General features: G+C 41.3%; 1 protein-coding gene across 7 annotated transcripts in view; it reads left to right on the forward strand.

The window, feature by feature from the left end:
• The window catches only part of FRMD6 (FERM domain containing 6), a 95057-nt gene that overhangs the window by 67779 nt on the left and 13019 nt on the right, over window positions 1–14259 (forward strand). For all 7 annotated transcript variants that reach the window (XM_042468875.1, XM_042468841.1, XM_042468850.1 and 4 more), the window contains 3 exons: window positions 1197–1273; window positions 2030–2216; window positions 10182–10337. In XM_042468875.1, the coding sequence (XP_042324809.1) occupies window positions 1197–1273; window positions 2030–2216; window positions 10182–10337 (420 nt within the window). The remainder of the gene's footprint in view (window positions 1–1196; window positions 1274–2029; window positions 2217–10181; window positions 10338–14259) is intronic.

Here is a 14259-nt window from a genome sequence, read left to right on the forward strand (position 1 = left end):
TGGAGCTTAGGGAAGGAGGGAGTCTGTATTTTTATTTAAAAAATCTGTGCAGATAGTTTGCTCCGGGTGAATGCAGTAAGGCTGCTGGTTAAGTCACCCTTATCTGGAATTAAAAAATATTCCAAAATCCAAAATTGTCCACATGGGTTTGCTGAGAGAGCGATACCTTTCCTTTCTGATGATTCAGTGTACACAAACCTTGTTTCATGCACAAAACTAATTAAAATATTACGTATAAAATTACCTTCCGGCTATGTGCATATGAAACATAAATTAATTTCATGTTTAGACTTGGGCCTCATCTCCAAGATATCTCATTATGTATATGCAAATATTCCAAAATGCAAAAAATAAAAAAATTGAAAATCCCCAAGCATTTCAAATAAGGGAGATTCAACCTCTTCCAGTTGGTGTTTGAGAACATGAATGCAAGGTTGCCATTACATTCAGTTCCTGGTTCTGACCTTCCTGGAATCATATGAATGATCACTGTTGGAAAGAGAATGATAGAATGAGTAGATTTTGGGTCCCATCCAGCAGCGCTCTTCTTTGGCACACTTCCCCACCCCATGAGCCTGTCCTCAACCAGAAGACTGTTGCTGCTGTATTGTACCTTCAGACTGACCCCAGTTTATGATAACCTTAGATAGGGTCTCCCTCCTTGGAGGTCTTCAAACAGAAGCTGGATGGCCATCTGTCGACGATGCTTTGATCTGGATTTCCTGCATGGCAGGGGGTTGGACTGGATGGCCCTTGCGGTCTCTTCCAACTCTATGATTCTATGATTCTATGATTCTATGAATTGGCCTTCCTTTGAGGCTAAGAGAATGTGACTTTCCTGAGGTCATTGAGTACATCTCTATGGCTGAGTGGGGTTCCAGACTCTGGTTTTCTGGAGTCTTTGAGTGCATCTACATTGTAGATATAATGCAGTTTGACAGCACTTAATCCATTTTATAGATTCTTGGGATTTGTACTTTTATGAGGCACCAGCACAATTTGACAGAGAAGGCTAATGGCCTTCTCACACTACATATCCTGGGATTCCATAAGACAGAGCTACAGCATTTAAAATCAAACAGCATTATTTCTACAGTATAAATACGCCTCTAGTCCAACACTCAAACCACAACATCACATTGTCTCTTTTATAGAAGACTGACTGTTTCTTTCTTTCTTTCTTTCTTTGGCCACAGGGAATAGACCAATTTGGTCCTCCAATGATCATTCACTTTCGAGTGCAGTATTATGTGGAAAATGGCCGCCTGATCAGGTAAGGAAGCTGGACATCCTAGGTTAGGGAAGAAAAGGGCAACATGGGATGGTTTCATCCAAAACCTCAGTTTAAAAGATAGCATGGAATAGTTGCTAACTTCTAGGAGCACAGTCTTTCAGATAAACTGGATAAACTGGACTTAAGGTTTAAGGTCTTAGTCAATCCAGCCTTTCAGATAATCTGGAACTAAGTCATGTACATTTTAACTAGTATGGATTTTGTTACAGAATGTTATATAGTGATAAGAATTCAAAGATATAGCTGTGTTAGTCTGTAGAATCATATGTTGAGAGACTTGTAGCACCTTTGAGACTAACTGACAAAAAGAAGTTGGCAGCATGAGCTTTTATAGAGTTACTTCTTTGTAAGTGGACTTATATCTGGGGGAATTAGAATTGGACAGTTCTGTAATGGCCATATCTAGTAAAAGGCTGCTGTTACGTTATTATGTAGGAGAGCTGGCAAAGTAACTGATGAGCAATGGGGTCAATTCAGAACAAGACCAATATGCATCAGTCCCATTGTGCATTGGGACACTAGCTGGAGTGCACTCATATACATGGACAGAGCCCAATGGGCATCAGGACACTCTTCCCAGCATTAGCATCAAAACAGTTGCTGAGCTGGAGAAATGACCAACCTGATCCCAAGTCTTCCCAGACCTGAGTTACAGTTTTTTTCCCTGGCTAACTTTTTCTGATCCCTGATGATATTGTTTTCATTCTTCTTCCGTTCCCTCTTTTCTCCTTCCAGCGACCGAACTGCCCGCTACTATTACTACTGGCACTTAAGGAAACAGGTCCTGCGCTCCCAGTGCATGCTGCGGGAAGAAGCATACTTCCTCCTGGCTGCCTTTGCCTTGCAAGCTGACCTTGGCAACTTCAAAAGGACCAAACACTTTGGAAAATACTTTGAGCCTGAAGCCTACTTCCCCTCTTGGGTAGGCATGCCTTCCGCAGGGCTTCTCTCCTCGCCTTTCTCCAGCCAGCCAGCCACCTTCTTTGTTTGTTTTCTTTATTTTAAGGCCCAGAAATATGAGCTGTTTCCCTTGTCATAGCCAGGAAGGGCCCCAAACTGTTCCAGTTGGCAGCCGACATGTCAGTGCTGGGCTGGTGTTGTGTGTTCCCGTCAAGTGGAAAAAATGCAGAGGATTGGGCAAAGGGAGGGCTTTCTAGCTTGGCCCAAACAAAGTCAGCCATGGTGGAAATCTGGTCTTGGAGTCTCCTTCCTTTTTGGGCTTTCATTTTTGTGTGCTGGTGCTATAAGTTGCTTCCCCCCCCCCATGTTTTTATTTTGTGACAGTGTTGTTTTGAAACACTTGTGATGTGCCAGGAAACTGATATGCATTCTTGAAACTGGCTTTGAATTGCCTTTTCAGAGTGTCATGTCTCCCTAGGAATGAGACTGAGAAACAGGGGGTCTTTTCTGATGTCCACTTATAGGATTGCCAGTTCAGGATTGTCTCAGGCCCTGAGGTTTCAGGGCCAAAACCTGAGACCTAGGGATGACCCCTAGTAAGGTTGTTAAGTGATATGCATCAAACATCAACCACAGTTGCTCACTGTTGTCATTCAAACACACACAAACAGAGAACGTATTTTCCTGATTGGAAATTAAGGGGGAAATTATAACAAAAGGGGTTATTTCCAGATCAAGGGGAAGTGAGGGGATTATTTTTTCTCACTTACGTAGGGAAATAGGATAAGGAAGATTTAGCCTAGCCTACCTACTTCTAGGATTGTAAGGATTGTCCATGCCATCATATTTCCCATTTCTGTGTATAATGGTGAAAGCTGAAGAAAGCTGATGGGAAGAAAATCAACAGATTTTTAATATGGAATTTATATCCTGTCTTTCTCCCAAATTGCAATTCATTTCATAAGTATGTGCCTTTAAGTCACCTTTTGACATATGGCAACCCTGGTGAATTTCCTAGGCAAGGAATCCTCAGAGGCAATTTTGCCAGTTCCTCCTTCTGAAATATAAGCTATAGCACCTGATAGTCATTGGTGGTCTCCCATCCTAGTACTAACCAGGGCTGACCTTGCTTAACTTGCAAGATCAGACGGATCTGGTGCCAATTAATCCTTGCAAATTGTAGCAATCAGCTGCTCTATTAGTTGAGCTGGAGATTTGGCCCCAACCCTTTTGATTTGGAGTTGAGCCTCCCTCCCCCCAAAAAACTGGAGAATTTGCACCCTAGTCTCCCACCTGAAATTGACCCATGAAAGCAAGAGACTGTGGGCCAGGCCCTGCGATCTAGCAACTCTGTTCATATTCATCTTGTGAGTGGCATTCTTTGGCCAAGTCCTCATCAGTTTCTGTGTGACCTGGGGGTGCACAGTAAAGAAAACCCATTTCAGCATCAGGACTCCCTAGGACTAGTGTGGGATTTCTGCACAAGCTAAATAACAATTGCCCAGATACTCTCAAGCCTACTTAAGGAGTAGAAAGCTTTTGTATGTCTGAAATACAAAGGAGAAAGTGAGATTCGGCAAGCTGGATTCATTAAAGATAGCAAGAGCTGGGAGATCAAATTTCTTTAACTGGTAGTCAACTGGTGTCCATGTTACTGGTGCTGGCAGGCCAAAGTGAGCTGTAACTTCCATTATGGTAGAGCTTAGAGAAGTTCCTTCTTTAGGACTACAACCCCCAGAATCCCCAGCCTGGACAGCCAGGGAGAAAACCAGCGTGAGATGGGAGATGCTTGGAACTGTCAAATGGGAAAGAATAAATTTTTAAAAGTCCCTTCCTTTTCGCCTCTCTTAAGTAGCTGTTAAGCACAGACACATACATATATACAAAGTTCAGGGCCTCAGATTAGGAGGTCCTGAGTACAACACAAACACACACAATACAGCATTTCAAGTTTTATATAATGCTCTATAAATAACATCAGACTACCCAGTGGATGAGGAGAGTTTTCTGTCCCCAAAACCCTTGGCAGGCCATGCTAGCCCTAAAACTAAGCCATAAATAAGTACTAGAAGTGACCAGAGTACCACAGCATTCAAAATCCACAAAACAGTGATACCTTTAGTTGCCCAACCAAAATGCACAAAATACACATTGCAAGCTTTCAAAGCTCCACTAACTTCTTCATTGCACAAAGGTGTTAAAAATCATATATGAGGGGTGGAAATATGACAGTAGTAGTCACAAGCCTGCATTTTCTTGAGGTCTTGGGGTGTTGTTCTGTGTAGGGATATCTATGCAAGCAGAAGTGACCAGAGGTTGACTTCCAATTTTAATTTAAGCAGTCCTGAAGGATTTGGGGGTGATTGGCTCAGCTTGTTAGGGATCTCTTTCTGACTGCACTGTGGTGTGAGTGTGTGTGAGAGTGGGGGGGGCAGAATTTCTAGTACATAATAGCTGCCACAGCAGCTGTTGGGCATCCCCAGAATAGCATGTGAGTTATAAAGAGCGGGTGATGTCATGGAGAATGCATAACGGAGGCATTCATGCTCCTTTCGTTGCTGTTGTGTGATATGTGGGGCTGCATGGGTGAAAGTGGAGAGGGGTGCCAGTGTGACGATTAGATCTTTCACTGCCCTTTGATGGTGAAGCTGCTTGAGCCAAGAGGAACAAAACTAGCTGTGTCCATGTTCTTAGCCTCTCATGCACCCTCACTTATTTATTTCATAGATTATTTTTGTAATTTGCATGTATATCTTGCCTTTCCATCAGTGAACTTCCTGCAATGTGCCTGTCTTGTCTTCCTTCTCATCACAACAACCCTGTGAAGCAGGTGAGAGTGAGAATCAAAGAAAGGCCCAAGATCACCCAGTTAGTTTTGAAGGTGCAGCAGGGACTTTTAGAAGCTTGCTCTCCCAAATCCTTGTCCAACACTTATACCTACGCTAGCTCTCCCCCTTTCTCTGTGGACATAGGCATGGTCACCATTGCTCATGTGGATGCAAAACAATATGGATATTGTTTTATGGCACTGTCCCACCTGTAACAGTGGTGGGATCAAGAGGAACGCCTCCCCTGAAACTGTGAGGGTAATGGCACAAAGAAAAGGACCTCCTCAGAAGATCTCTAAGCAGGGACAGGTTTGTAAAGGAGAATACGGTTCTTAAGATAACCTGGAGCTAATCCATATAGAGCTTTATAGTTCAATACCTGCACTTTGAACTGTAGCCAGAAATGGATGGGCAACCAGTGGAGCTATTTCAACAGTGACATAGTATGGTCTCTGAAAGGTCCCCAATTATAGTTGGCTGCAGCTCCTTGGACTGGTTGAATTTCCAGACGCTCTCCAAAGGCAGCCTTATGACTATCAGTTTCTCCAGGCTGAAGTGTTGGGTATACCCCATTTCCCTTGGGACTCTCATCCATTGCCAGCTATATGACAAGGAATATACACCCACATTTTCAGCGCACAGTAGATTTCAAATGGAACAATATTGTTCAGCCATACCCATGGATAAAATATGTGGTCTCATAGAATCAGCGGGAAGAGACCATCCAGTTCAACCCTATTCTGCCATGCAAGAACACACAATCAAAGCAACCTCAACAAATTGCCATCCAGCCTCTGTTTAAAAACCTTCAAAGGAGATACCATCACACTCCGAGGGAATGTGTTCCACTGTCAGAGACCTGGAAGCAGTTGAAAAACAGAGTTTGGGAAAGTTACTTTGGGGCAGTGACGTATTCAAATCTTTTACTCCAAGTCTGAAGTCTCTGCCTTCAAGTTTCAAGTCACGTCTCAAATCCTTCCAAGATACTGTAAAATCAAGTCTCAAGTCAGCTTTAATAGATGAAGAAAAATGGAGGTAGGGTTGGCATTTCAATAACTAGAAAAGACTAGCACAAAGTTAGGTTTTTAAAAATTAAATTATAGGCAATTTGTCAAGATTGCATTTCTGAAAAAGGAGGCCAACTCAGCAGTGTGTGACGCAGTGGTGCCATGCTGCATGGGAGTTGTGCTGGTGCAGGGTTACCTCTGCATGCAGATGTTTATGCTACGCCGAAGGAAAGTTGGATTGTAGTGGCAAATGATACAGCATCCCCGTTGAACATCCTTCTGCCCACCCCCAGTTGTTTTATTGTCGTCGTGTTTAAGCATCTTTTGTGAGCCACCTTGGATGCAAGAAAGGCAGCATATAAATAAAATAAAATTGCAGAGCAAGGGCCAACTGAGTTACCCTTGGGAAAGTTTTCCTTAGCCAAGAGTCTCTCCCATGTTCTCTCTTCCAATAAACACTTATGTTGGAAAGACCTCTGCCCCTCTCGGTAGATTAAGATGGACAACTGCTTCAGGTCTAGGTGCTGATTTTTGGCCTCTCGGATCCCCCCAGAGATTGTATAGATGGCTAAAAATGCCAAACCAAGCAAAAATGGAATCTAGAGGGAGCTGGTTTAAAGCAATGCAAGCAGTAGAGGGAAGCAATGTCTGAAGGAGGAATTCCTAGAGGCATCCAGCAACATAAGTTCATTTTATTTTATTCTTTTTTATTTTCTTTTTTTCTTTTTCTATTGCTAGATAAAAACAGGAATGTGGGAGAGTCTAGAAAGCCTGGAGGGTTAAAAACAAACTGGCAGGAGAACTTATTGCAATAAATGGACTGATGATGATGATGGTGGTGGTGGTTATATTTTAATTTTTATATTATTTTGTTTTATTTCACTTCTGTGTGTCGCCTTTCTCCCAAAGATGGGACCCAAGGTGGCTCACAAGATAAAACATTATTCTAACATCACAATAAAAATTCCAAAACAATTAAAAGCATTTAGTTAAAATAGCACAAAATACAAAAACATGCAAAAGTTAAAAACATAACTATATCTGAATGCTTCCATATAAAAAAGCAGCCTGTCCTGATTATATGTTAAAATGCCTGCTAAATAAAAACATTAAAAACATACAGGAGTGACACATTAAAATAAAATTAAATTATTGCAATATTAAAACAGATTTCACATTTAAAAGACTGTCATACCAATTAATGATCCCACTGAGTGTTGCATGGGGTGGATGTTTGTGGGCTAATCTTTTGGATGTCACTGCAAGGGAAAAGAGCAAGTGGTTGGATTTTCTTGTGGCCTTGATACAGAACTTGGAAAAGTTCAAATCCACTAGCCATGTTGGCATGGGGATGCTGGGAGTTATCCAAAGAAGTGGCGTTTCCAAGCTATGATCTGAGGGACCTGTCTCAGCGCTTATTGCTTTAGGTTCAACCAACTCCCAAGGTAACTGTCAGTGCAAACCTGCCAGGTAAGAGGATTAGATGCTCACAGCAATGTTGACTCACCGTTTCCATTTTAAGCTCCTCTTCCCAGGAGTGTTTAACATCTCTTCTGTTTGGGGTTTTTCTTCCAGGCCACACAGACTTCCAATATTATATACAATGCCTTGAATTGTACACTCATTGTGAAACAAACAAAATGATTCTGAAGCTGAAAACTGCCCCCTGGTGAAAGGATAAACCCTGTTTTCACTGCCTTGGCTGCATCCGCATTGCAGAAACAATCCAGTTTGAGACCACTTTAATTTACATGGCTCAGTGCAATGGAATCCTGAAGATTGTAGTTTGTTGTGGCACCAGGGCTCTCTGACAGAGGAGGCTAAATGGCTCACAAAATTACAGTGCCCAGAATTCTGTACCATTGAACCATCATTGTTAAAGTGGTGTCAAATTGGGTTATTTCTGCAATGCAGATGCAGCCCTTAGCTCACTAAGTAGTAGGAATGGATCAAAACATAACTGAAGCCTTCTCCAGGTTTAGGATTTTGGATGCTGTAGGCATCTCTCCTGTGTCTTAGTAGTGACATTATGTTGTTGTGTGCCCCCATGGCTGCATCCATACTGCAGAATTAATGCAGTTTGACGCCGTTTTAACTGCCATGACTCAGTGCTATAGAATTCTGGGATTTGCAGTTTTATGAGCCTTCTCTGTTAGAGAGCTCTGGTGCCACAACATACTCCAAATCATTGAACTCTACAGCATTGAGCCATGACTGTTAAAGTGGTGCCAAACTGCATTATTTCTGCAGTACTGATGCAGCCCTATTCATTTCTGACTTATGGCAACACTAATGCAAACCTATCATGAGTTTCCTTGGCAAGATCTGTTCATAGGGGGGTTTCCTTTACCTTCCTTTGAGGCTGAGAGAGTGACTTTCCCAAGGTCACTAAGTAGAATTTCATGGCAGAGAAGGGAATCAAATCCTGGCCTCCAGAGTCATAGTTCAATGCTCAAACCACTACACTACACAGGCTCAGTGGCCATATAGGTCAGGGAAAATAAGACATAATAGGATCTCTCAATTGTCCTGGTGCCATCAAAACACAAGTATGAAACTCCAAAGTCTACATCTGAGAGGTGCTGATTGTGTGTGTGCATGCATAACTTGCTTTTCAGAAATTAAAATGATGGTAGAATTTGTTTAGTTGTAAAGCTTATTCTTTGCTCGACTTAAAATAAAATAAAAAAGCCCAAAGCAATAAACATAAAAACAGAATTAAAGCACTGTATCATTTATGAACCATGCAACATTTTAAAACTAACAGAAATTTAAAGCTAGGAACAATAAAATGCCTATTTAATACTAAGCAGCTCTGAGCTGTCTCTCTAGGACTATTTTTAAATAAAGCTTTCCTAAAGAAAAATGTTTTGACTCACAAGGAACATCGTAATTAATTATTAATAGTGTATTTATAATGATAGTTAATAACTATTAATAGATACTAACAATTATTAATTAATTATTTGTACATTATTATTCCACTTGATGATGATGATTGTGATGGTGATCATAATAAGCCAGTATGGTAGTGGTTTGAGGAATGTATTATGACTGTGGAGACCAGAGGCTGGATCACCACTCAGCCTTGGAAATCTACTGACAAGAAAACCCCACATAGGGAGAACTTGTAGCACCTTTGAGACTAACCGAAAGAAAGAAAGTTGGCAGCATGAGCTTTCATAAGTCTGCTCCCTCAAAAGTGGAAGTAAATTCAAACTTTCGAAAGCTTATGCTGCCAATTTCTTTTTTTCAGTTAGTCTCAGAGGTGCTACAAGATCTCAATACATACTGATTCTACAGACTAACACAGCTGTATCTTTGAAGCAAACTCCATGATAGGTTCGTCATATGTTGGAAAGGACTTGTTATTTCTATATAGCCATACAGCCAAAGCTCTGTGAGTGGTTCATAGAATAAAGCTTTAAAACTATGCAATAGTTTTTAAAAAAAACACAAACTTTCAGATCTTTATGGCTGCGAGGAATATGGCTTGTTAGCTAGGATATGCAATCTTTTTGTTCTTGAAAGCCACATCTGATAGCAAGAGAAAACAGCAATCTTGAGAGGAGAAGTATTATGACATGTTGGGATAGATTGTCTCTCCCGTTCCTTCGTAATGTCAGAAGCCAAGGGATTCTGGTGAATTGACCTGGCTGTTGGGGAAAATGTATAGGATCCCACTGGTTCATGGGCCAGTAAGCAAGTGAGGTTGGTTTCAGTGCCCTTAACAAACCCACAACAGGCAAAGCCAAGCTATTTCATGGAAAAATATCAGCATTTGATATAGGAAGCAGCTGTGTACAGTGCAGGATCATGGGTTTATTTCTTGCCCAGTATTGTCTGTTACAACCAACAGCAACTCTCCATTAATTTTCTTTCCCATTTCTGTTACCCAAGGCTTTTTAAAACGATGACAGAAAATTGTGGGCGTTGTAATGCAAAGTAACAACAACAGCTGTTCTGGGTGGTTGTGGGTGGCATATATACATGATGCATTGGTTCCATCTGTGTTGAAGCAGTGATGGTGGAAGCTCTTTAAATCATGGATCGAAATTGTGGGATTTGTATGGCCCTTGGTCAGTTCCTTGCAACAATTGCTTCTCCTGACTTTCCACCAATATTAGTTATATCTTCTCTGTCTCTGGACAGGTGGTTGCAAAGAGAGGGAAGGACTACATCCTCAAACACATCCCTATCATGCACAAGGACCAATGCGCTCTGACCGCCTCAGAAGCCCATCTGAAGTACATCAAGGAGGCTGTGCGGCTGGATGATGTTGCTGTGCATTACTATAGATTATACAAGGTACGTATGTCTCTGTGTATTTTATGTCGTATCTTGCTCCTGACATGGGGCCCAAGGGGATTTGCAAGTAGGCTAAAACAAGATAAACATAAGATCCTGGTGATAAAAAAGTTAAAATACAATAAAACAGGATATATCAAAATACATCCTAATTTTAAGAGCTGTGAAATTGTTTAAATACATTGCATTAAAGATAAAAATACAGCATTCACCATAAAAAAGACTTTCCACAAGCAGTTAACCTGTGAATAGAGGCCTTTACCTTCTGGGTGGAAGGTGGAGGCAGAGCAAAGCAAAGGCTGAATACTGGCACCACAGTGACTGAGAGGGAAAGAGAAAACTAACCAAGTACAGTCCTCAGTATCCATGGATCCAACCATCCATGGCTTCAAAATATTCCAAAAATATATAAATTCCCAAATGCCAACTTTGATTTTTCCACTTTTATAAGGGACACCATTTTACTATGTACTGTACTTAATGGAACCTGAGCTTCCACAGATTTTGATATCCATGGAGGGTCCTGGATCCATACACCAGTGGATACCAAGGACCCACTGAAAATGCATCAACCTCCTTTACAGGTTGCAGCAACCTATCAAATATGTCCTTGCAAATTGTCACCTAGCTGAGCTGGAGATTTGCACACAGCCTTTCTTCTTGCCTGGAGCTCAGCCTCTCAAAAGTGGAGAATTTGCACCCTTGTCTCCTCTGGGGAGGAGCTATGATAACTGGAAGTGGCAACTCTAATAGAGAGATAAAGTCTTTCAGTTAGGCTGGACCTGAAACAGGGTTTGTAGATCATAACTTAAAATTGTGCCCAGAAACAAGCAACAGGTACAGAGGTAGCGGCAGCAAGCGTGTCTTTGCAAATGGCCATGGTCTCTTTATAGAAAAGCTATGATTTTAATATATCATTTTAGCTGTACCCTTCTGGATTTGGATCTTTACTATCAAGCTAATAGCTTAAATTGGTAGATAGAGTGGATAAATCTGGACGATGTTAATCTACTGAATCTGGAGAGATTGAACCTCCGTTTTTGGTAGGCATGCTTACCTTTGATATGATAAAACCAAGGTTCATAAAGAATTCAAACATCACTTCCTGTGTAAAGCCATAATAAAGAACTTGCTACAAATTAGAAGACTTTTATTTAGGAATTCCCATTTGGGTATTGCCTCAGGAAGCATTCTTTAGAACATGGACTAAAATAGATAATTGGTTAAGATACAAAGATATCCTTACATAAAATAAAACCATAGGTTGGAATCAAAAAACAAGAGGAAATAAGAAATTTAGATCAAAAATAGATTGTCTACTTTACAAACAAGTTATAGAGAGATTTTAAAATGATCAAAAACAAAAAGGATTTGAAACAAAATGTAATGATCTTGATAAAATAGTAGAAGGGAGAACTTTCATTTGAAAGACTTTAAAACAGAGAAGAATAAAAACATCAGATAAAAACAGTATAAAATTGCAAACATTAAAAACTACTATACACACCCCATATAACAAAAACCCCATAGAAAAGCCATTCCATGGCTTATGTATTAAAAGACTGTCTAAATAAAACACTATGTGTGAAAGGGATCTGGGAGTCCAAGTAGACCACAAGTTGAACATGAGTCAACAGTGCGATGCGGCAGCTAACAAGGCCAATGCGATTTTAGGCTGCATCAATAGAAGTATACTGTAGTGTCTAGATCAAGAGAAGTAACAGTGCCACTGTATTCTTGAGGAGGGAGCCAGCTTGTTTTCTGCTGCTCCAGAGACTAGGACCCGGAGCAATGGATGCAAGCTGCAGGAAAAGAGATTCCACCTCAATATTAGGAAGAACTTCCTGACAGTAAGGGCTGTTCGACAGTGGAACAAACTCCCCCGGAGTGTAATGGAGTCTCCTTCCTTGGAGGTCTTCAAGCAGAGGCTAGATGGCCATCTGTCAGGGATGCTTTGATTTAGATTTCCTGCATGGCAGAAGGAGGTTGGACTGGATGGCCCGTGCGGTCTCTTCCAACTATGATTCTATGATTTTTGCTTGCCAATGAAATTAATGCAGTTTGACGCTGCTTTAACTGTCATGGCTCCATCCTATGGCATCCTGGGATTTGTAGTTTGTTGTGGCACCAGAGATCTCTGACAGAGGCGGCTAAATATCTCGTTATTGTTGTTGTTATATGCCTTCAAGTCATTTCCAATGGCGAACCTATTATCGGCTTTTCTTGGCATAGTTTGTTCAGAGGACTTCCTTTGAGGCTGAGAGCATGTGACTCACCCAAAGTTAACCAATGGTTTTCATGGTCAAACGGGAATCAGACCCTGTTATCCAAAGTCATCGTTCAACACTCAAACCACTGCACCATGCTGGCTCTTAAATATCTCACGAAACTACCAATCTCAGATCTCTACAATATGGAGCAGTTAAAGTGGTGTCAAACAGCATAAGTAGATGCAGTCCCAATGGTGTGTTTGAATGCTGGGTTTCTAATAGCTGCAACATTTTTCATGTCTCTTTGCAGGACAAAGCTGTGTTGTATGTGTGTTGTATGTTTGTGAGTGGTTGTGGCAGCGTGGATATTGTCTGGCATCTGAGTTTCAGGAAGGCTATGTTTCCACCTGGCACAGGATCCATTGGAGGCAGCCAGCAGTAAGCTGGCACTTGGCTTTCACACCTTTGAAGCCATTCTGCAAAACAAAAGGCAGAAATGGATTCTTCAGGGAGTTGAGCACAGTGCCAGTCAACCAAGAAGTGCATTTGAGGACAAGCATCAGCAAGGGATGCTTCTGCTACTTTGGGACTTGACATCCCAGTGTCCAAAGTTCAGAAACATTGCTCCCATTTTTAGGGACCACAACTGCCAGAATCCTCCAGACAGCTCTACCATACACAGACCTGGCTTCTTGGGAAGACACACATGCCCCAGCAATTCTGGCTGGGGATTCTGGAGTTGCAGTCCAAAAAGTGACATTTTTCAGCCTCACTACAGTTTCCAAGCCTCATACTTTTGTCAAATATTTCCTAACAGCTAAAGTCAGACGCTTATGAACTATCCCAACACCAGACTGTGTCTTTCTTAACAGGCAGTGTCTAGTGCAAGAGTGGCTGCATCCTCATGGCAGAAATAATCCGGTTTGACACCACTTTAACTATCATGGCTTACTGCTGTGGGATTCTGGGAGTTGTAGTTAATTGTGGCACCAGAGTTCTCTGACAGAGAACGCTAAATATCTCATAAAACTCCAGCCACCAGAATTCCATTGTATTTAGCCATGGCAGTTAAAGTGGTGTCAAACTGGATTAATGCTGCATTGCACATTGTCTGTGGATCAAGAGTATACCTTGGACTACATGTGGCACCCACAAGAACATTTTTCTGGCTCCTGAGACCTCCAGAATCTCCAAAACAAGCATTTAGTGGCCAAACAGAGAGGGTGAATTGCTGTGCCTGGAAGCCTCAAGGTGTGGCAATTCACCTTTTAATCTGGTTGCAAGGCCTCCTTGTAATGTTTTAAGTGGACACTCAGCCTATTTATTTATTTATTAATTGGTTTTTTAAAAATTGAGTGCTTAAAGCCCATCTTCCTCCCAGCCAAATCATCTTAGAAAAAATTAAAGCAAAGCTTGACTAAAAACTTATTTAAATTTTTTCCCCAAAGGAAGCAGATTTTGAATAAATGATAACTTTGTTCCCCAAGGGACTGGGAGGAAAGGTTATAGGAGAGAGAATATTAACATATGGGTTATAACATATGAGAATATTAACATATAGTTAATGTGATAGTTATGTGTTGGTATTAACAGTTTTATATTAATCAGGTTTATGTCTGTGCATCTGTTGATTGCTGATGTGTGCCTCCAAGTCATTTTTGACTTAGGGTGACCCTATATCATGGGGTTTCCTTGGCAAGTTGCTTCAGAGG

Source organism: Sceloporus undulatus, chromosome 1 (genome assembly GCF_019175285.1).
Source record: "Sceloporus undulatus isolate JIND9_A2432 ecotype Alabama chromosome 1, SceUnd_v1.1, whole genome shotgun sequence".
Taxonomy (NCBI): domain Eukaryota; kingdom Metazoa; phylum Chordata; class Lepidosauria; order Squamata; family Phrynosomatidae; genus Sceloporus; species Sceloporus undulatus.